Genomic DNA, 7,445 nt, shown 5'->3' with positions numbered 1-7,445 from the left:
TGGCTTGGTATGGTATGCCTGCCCTGGCTGCCCGTAATATTCCACTTTGTACAAATTGTATAACCACGATATACACATAACACTGGACCAACTTGTTCTCTGGTGACAGAGCACTTTAAGCTGTACAACACATTCCTCATACCAAATGGAAGAAGAAACGGTTATGAAAACTGTCTTTATAAGCCAAAAAGTGGTAGCGCTTGCTTCTGAAGGTGATGACTTGTGAAGGATGCGTCCGTTCTGGTGCTCTGCATTTAATAAATGTCCAGGCTTTGTGTCTGTTACTTTGTGGGTGTCTACTGTCTGACACCTGCGCTCTTCCTCTCTTTCTCAGTGTTGGCTTTCTCTCTGTCACCCCTGTTGCCCTTCCCGCTGCCATTACCTGCATGGGAAAACACTTCAGGACTGGTGACACACGCACACACACACGCGCACACACACACACACACACACACACACACACACACACACACACACACAAGGATTGTTCATTAAGCATTACGGATTGCATATTGCTGCCATGTCAGGAAAAAAAAAACATTTTTTTTATGAGATACGTACGTGATAATATCACATTATAACGTGATATGGTATCACGTGTCTCGTTAAAACCTTTCCTGACATGGCAGCAGTACGCTTCCGTCGAGTGTAATTCAGCAAACAGCAAGACAATACATTGCATACAAATTGCATCATGCACATGTCAATTACAGTCACACACTGTGTGTACAAGTCCATTACAGAAAATACACGTATAATATTATCTATATCTATCTACTGTGTTTTGTGTGTTTATGTGGATTTTTGTTTGTATCGATTACCTTTGAATATGAACCGGTCTGTTGTCCTTGATGAGGTTGTTGAGTTTGTAGTAATCGAGGAAGGTTCTGGCCACATTCCTGCCCAGTTTCATGTCTGAGAAGGCAGGGAGTTAAGGCTGATCATCTAGTTTGCTTACCTTACACCTCAACAATGTCTCCTGTCACGACCGTAATTCAAAAACATGACCCCCCCCCCAAAAAAGGGAAGAAATTCAAGTCTGAGGCCTATACTGTAGAAGGAGTGCTACAGTGATATACACATATTTTTAATTTGTGTGATTTAGATTTGCATGACATATTCAGATACATTTGTTGTTTCACAACACTAAATCTTTTGATGCTGGACAAAGTATGAATCAACCTGATTCAAAAAGGCTCCCATAGTTTCTTTCCTCATGCACACCTAGTCGGTTGCAGTAAATAAGCATGGGTGTAGTAGCGCGGGGTGGAGAAATGTGCAGTGTAAATCCTGTGGGGACAACACTCTAGTGTTGTGCACTAAGTGAAGCTAAATCAACTGCATTTCAGTCCAGTCAGCCAAATGCATGAGGCTGGCATGAATCACACAGTAGCAATTACTTACTGCTGAGACCTTATTAAAATTCACAGGTGAATGCATGGTCGCACACATCACCCTCCCCAATCCCCACTCACCGCATTAGAGACAATATCAATAACTTCACTTGTATAAAACAGTGTGGGCCTCGGCGAGTGCTGTTGCTAAGCCTGTGATCATTAGGCCAGCGGGCCAAGTAATGATGACAATCTGGTTCCTGTAATGATGAAAAAGGGAGAACTGCCGGAATACCAACAATGTCCCCAATCACTATCGAGGATTTAGCAAAATACAAATACAGACGGACCGTGTAACCGGGTAGCACTGGAATTCATTTTTTACTCCAAGTGACAAAACGCCTATCCGTCTCCAATCCATCGTTTTCCCTCCATTTGCACATTATCCATCCACACCCACCCCACCCACCCACCCATCCATCCAACCTGGAAAAGCCTTATTGTATTCATGATACATCTATCTATGAATTCAATCATCTGGTATCTATCCATCCACTCACCTATTCATGCTTCCATCCATCCGTATTATATCCCATCCACCTGCCCATCTGTCAAGCCATCCATCCATCCATCCATCCATCTGTATTCAATCATTAAAAGACATAGCCATTTTCCTGTCGCTGTGCATTGATGTTCAGAACAGCTACCCTCCATTCTTCACCAGGCTGTATCCCATATGATGGAACAACACAGAGACATAATCTGTCACCTTTTCCCTGTCATTACCTTGTTGATGCTCAGATATAGCCTGTATAGCCCTGCCCGGCCTGTCTGTCTGTCACACCCCTGTGATTGAAACAACTGGCCTACAGAGGAACAGGGGGGGGGGGGGAATGAGGCAGTGATTCAGTCAGGTTTTTATTTTTATTTTTCCAATTTGTTCTGATGGTCAAAAGAAAATTGACCGGTGCCACATATATCTTGGTTGCTGTATAGGTGAAAAGCTATTGTCCGATGCTGTTAACTTATACACCATCCATCCTTGGGCCCGAATGGGCTGTCTGGGCGTCGACCTGCCCTCTATGTTTCTTATTATGGCTCGCACAGCACACACACAAATGCACCGATGAACCCTAGCAGCACACACACGTGCACATCATGGGTGTTGCCTGTAAAAGTCAGCCCCTGTGAGTGAGCCTCTGCACCGTGGCCAGTCTGTCACCTTGGCCTGTGAGAGCGAGCTTGTGTTTGTGTGTTGGGAGTGTCTCTGTGGGTCTTCATTCTTCACTCAGCAGGCTGATGGCAACTCTCTCTGCGTGACTCCAGAATCTGTGTTTACACCCCATCTGGCTGTCTGTCTGCAACTCCTGGATCAGACCGGAGCCGCCACACACGTGCGTGCGCGCGCGTGTGTGTGTGTGTGTGTGTCAATCTATCTATCTGTCTGTCTGCCTATCTGCCTGTCTGTGAGAGAGAGAGAGAGAGAGAGAGAGAGAGAGAGAGACAGAGAGAGAGAGAGATGAGGAGCATGCATGTGTACACATGCGTGTATTAGTGTATTAACCTCACAATCTGCTACATTTCTTTGCAAGTCAAGTGGTTCTGTATGTTATGTTTATACAGTACTTTGACATGTAAACTCCTCGTTCCCAACCAAATGGGCAAAAGCATACACACTAACTGGTCATAATCTGCTTTCAAAACTAACACACACTCACACACAAACGCACGCGCGCCGCCGTTCGCATGTACCCTTGACATCTTTGCCGTGACCTCCAGAAAAGTTTTCCTGTGTTTCCCTCCCTTCTGTGTGATCAACAGAGGCTGGTGCCAGCCCTGAACTCTCTGACCAGCCGCGCTCAGCGACAGAAATAGCTCCCGGAACCCAGCGCGCGCAGATGGCCTCTCAGCTTGGCTTGTCACGACTCAGTGTCTATTACAGGAGTTTCATGATAGACGGGCGGCTTCTGAAGGAGAACTTCATCAGTGGGACGAACAGTAGGGGGAAACAGAGGATGCCCTGTTCAGCTGGTTCTGGCCCACGTCCAGGGGCAATAAGAGGGGCTCGAACGTGCCTCTGCTGCCACTGCAGCGGGAAGTGAGGTTGCAGGCGAGCCAGGTAACAGTCAGAGGGCTGTGGCTTGGTTGACAGTATAGCGGGAAGGAGGTGGAGAGATCCAGGAAAACAAAATCTGCTTCTGCATTAATTTCTCAGTAATAAACCAAACTAAGATTGATGTAAGTCTGTTCAATCCTTTTCCACAGTGTTCATTTTTTCCCCCCGTAAAGTGGTAATACTGCAATTTAAAGAAATATTCTGTTACAAGTAAAATTCCTGTATTGAAAATGTTAAATGAGTGAAAATACAAAAGTAATGGCATCAAAATATACTTAAAGTAACAAAAGTAAAAGTGCTCATTAGTTCAAAAAATTGGCAAAGCAGATATCACAACGTGTTGCGATGCAACACGTTGTGAGCTTGTAGATCAGCTATTTTCTAATAACCGAAGTATAGGGCTAAGTGGTTAATGTATGTTTTGTAATAATAATCTAAATCTACAAAGTATCTTGTAACTAAACTTTTCAATTAATTGTGGAGTAAAAAGTGCAACATTTGCCTCAGAGATGCAGTGGAGTAGAAGCGAGAAGAAGTATAAAGTACTAGAGGTTCACCTACGTCGCGCAGCCTATCTGACTGATATGCCCATATATGGAGATCTCTGTATCGGTCAGTCCTTGCATGGCATCAATCCAACGAGTGCGGGGGGCACCGGGTATTTCCAGCCCGCGGCTTTTGGATGGAAGTGGAGGATAGCGTGTGTGGTGGGTTCAGGGGGGAGTCTGTTGACGTGGCCGAAACCTGCGCATCCGGCGCTAGCTGTGCTGCCAGACGGGGTGCGGGGGGGCTGTTGGGTGCGTTCCCGCAGCGTGGTGTTGTTGGAGGCTCGATCTTGCCGTTTTATCCCCTCTATTGTGTGCAGCGCTCTGGTGTCAAAGCCGTCAATTCTGTCAGCCAGGGTCTTGTTGATAGGCCAAGTTCCTGCTCCATAGAGAAGGATGTAGAGAACTGAGGTGTTGAAGATCCGCACAGCAGCCATATTGTGAAGACATTCACAGGTGTTGCCAATGATACTAATGAAGGCTCTGTTCCATTCTGGTCAAACAGAGTCAGGGTGCTGATGTTGTGCACGTTGGCTCACTGGAAACACTCTGCTACACCAGCGGATCTCAAATGTGGGTCCAGGGACCCTCATGGGCTTCCAAATGGCCCCTTACGGGTGTGTAACTCTGAGAGTGTACAAATGGAACCAAATGGACCCGTAATTTGTACACTCTCAGAGTTATGGGGTCGTGGAAATTGAAAAATCTGAGAACCACTGTGCTACACTAAATGGAATAGAGCCTTCGTTAGTATCATTGGTAACACCTGTGATTTGGTCTCGCTCGTTATGGCTTCCAGCTGGCCGGTCCTCCCTTAAACCAATTTCAATATAGGATCGAAATATTTTAATACTCAAGTAAAGTAAAAGTACCTCAAAATTGTACTTAAGTACTACTTGAGTGATGTGCTTATACGTTCATACCCGCGGGAAGTAGGGGTGCTGGGGGGGCTGCAGCACCCCCTGAAAATAATGAAAAAATAAAAATAATAAATAAATAAAATGATTAAAAACATTTTTGTTTGTTGTTGGTCATTATTTGGGGGGGGATTTAGTGCAATATGTGTTCTGGAACCGAAGCAACCGAATTAAAGTAACAAAACCCCCCCAAAAAGGTTTTAAAAAACCTTTTTTAACCGCAAATAACCGCAAATTTCCGCGCGCGCATGTGCACGCATACAGCACCCGTACCCTAAAACATCTTCCCGCGGCTATGTATACGTTACTTTCCACCACTGTGTAAGACCTCACAGATGTTATGCTGAACCTCTGACTTCACATCATGTCAAAAACAGCATAACAACCACTGATCACGATCTGATCTAGAGAGAGGTCACGGGGAGTTGTTTATGTGAGATGAGGAAACTGCATCCCGTCAGCGCCCCGTCTGCCAGTCACTGAGGTGTGTAAGACTCTTTAATATCTCAGTACACACTCGGCTCGTGTCCAATCGATAGCGGGGCCTTTGTCACTGCTCAAGGGCACGACACCCTAGGTGCTGATGAGGGAAGGGACAAACGAGACAACAGAGAAATGGACATCATGATTTGTTTACCGCAGCTGTTTACCGTCGATGGCGGCATTTAACCCTTTAAGACCGGGAACGCATCTGTGTCATTTTTTTAATTTCTTTGGCTATTCAAAAATAGCAGATATACAAGCTCATAGCGCGGCACAGAGTGCCGCACTATGAGCTTGTAGATCTGCTATTCTTTTTTTTTTTTTTTTGTGAGAATGTGTGCAAATATTTGAATATATATATATATATATATTATTATTTTTTTTGCTTCTGGGGGTCCCTGGAACAACATATTTTGAGATGGGGGTCCACGGCCAAATACATATAATTTTGGGGTTCCTTGACATGAAAAATGTCGTGAACCACTGATATAGAAACATGGATACGTTTTTTTTTTTAAACTGTTAGGATTTAGAAGACATTTGTAGAATCCCCAGAAGCAAAGATTTGAGTTAAAATGTTTAAAACATTTATATATTCAAAAGATTTGCACAAACGTTCACAAATTTTCAAAAAAATTGCATATCTACCAGCTCATAGCGCGGCACTCGGTGCCGCGATATGAGCTGGTAGATATGCTATTTTTTTGAATAGCCAAAGAAATCTTAGAATGACACACAGGTGCGTTCCCGGTCTCAAAGGGTTAAAGGCTTTCGGGCGTAATGCTCCCTGGTGCCGTGGCCCTGAGAGACGAGCGGACGAGCTGACGGACGGACAGACGGACAACAAGACAATGACAAAGAGGACAAGGCGACGGTGGAATCTTGTCCCGATCAGACAGGAGCTAACGAGGAGACAAACGAGGGGGACACTGGATTCATCAATACAGCCACACTGACAGGACCTGTCACCGAGGGGACATGCAGAGAACTAATTAGCAATGCTAATTAAGTGACAGGTCAACAACAGCAATACAGAGGAGAGGGACATGCATTAGCCCCCAAAAGAAAACGCACGTCCTTCCTCCTTAAGCAGACGAAGGCCCCGTTCAAATTGACGAGATGGAATATTAGCAAAAGTTCTAGAAGTTTGTAAGGAATCATATTGTTAATAATATGCAGTCCAGTGGGTGGAGCCTTTCGTCTTCTTTTACACATGTACATTCTACTTAAAGCTCTATTAGGTAAAACAAAATTGTGAATAAAATGTTATTTTATCTGTATGGTAATACAATATAACTTATACAATTTGGTCTCCCAGCTCTTCTACTGAGACATTTAGATCCTGTGTCTAGGTTGGACACGACCTTTGACACAATCCTGTTTCTGGTTTGACACGATTTTTGACCTGAAGGTCAAAAATCTATTTCTCCCCAGAATAAGCAAGCAGGCATCAGGCTCTATTCAGTGATAAAAAAAAAATACCACTTGAGAGATCTCCGAACTCTCCCAAGGTGGTGTCTGCCATCATCCACGGTAAGTACTATGATTATGAGTACTGACATAGTACCCACTGACAACAGCTTGCACGAGTTACCAGGGACAGAGCTCATAAGGTTCTCTTGATGTCAATGACACAGGCTGTACAAAACACCCAGAAAAAAGGTTAAAACATCAGCACATCGGTTTAAGCTCCCAAACTATTTTATTAATGCCGCAACTATGCAGCAACTTTTCTTCATCAGGCCCAAAACCCGCGCACACACACACACACACACACACACACACGTGCACACACACACACACACACACACACACACACACACACACACACACACACACACACTGTGTGCACGACGTGCGCGTGTTACAGTACACGTGACGTGCGATGCTGGTGGTAATGGAGCATGTTTACCTCCAGGCTAAGTGATTTGCATTCTTGTCACATTGGCGTCCATTGGAGCACATCACACGCCTCAGTGATGCGTGTGATGCGTCCATTGGCAGCTGTGGTATTCGCGCGCGTCCCTGACGGAGTCCCGCTGTCATGGAG

At 44.9% G+C, this 7,445-nt stretch overlaps 1 protein-coding gene across 1 annotated transcript in view; it reads right to left on the bottom strand.

Annotated features, from left to right (window-relative positions):
* Nucleotides 1–296: 296 nt before the first annotated feature.
* The window catches only part of agbl4 (AGBL carboxypeptidase 4), a gene marked incomplete at both ends in the record, with an annotated part of 599,805 nt that continues 592,656 nt past the window's right edge, over nt 297–7,445 (bottom strand). Inside the window, 2 exons of the mRNA XM_084066101.1 lie at nt 297–405; nt 822–915. Coding sequence (XP_083922227.1) covers nt 297–405; nt 822–915 — 203 coding nt within the window. The remainder of the gene's footprint in view (nt 406–821; nt 916–7,445) is intronic.

Source organism: Gymnoscopelus microlampas, assembly GCF_963454915.1.
Source record: "Gymnoscopelus microlampas genome assembly, chromosome: 9".
Classification (NCBI taxonomy): domain Eukaryota; kingdom Metazoa; phylum Chordata; class Actinopteri; order Myctophiformes; family Myctophidae; genus Gymnoscopelus; species Gymnoscopelus microlampas.
This window is presented reverse-complemented; position numbering and strand designations above follow the sequence as displayed.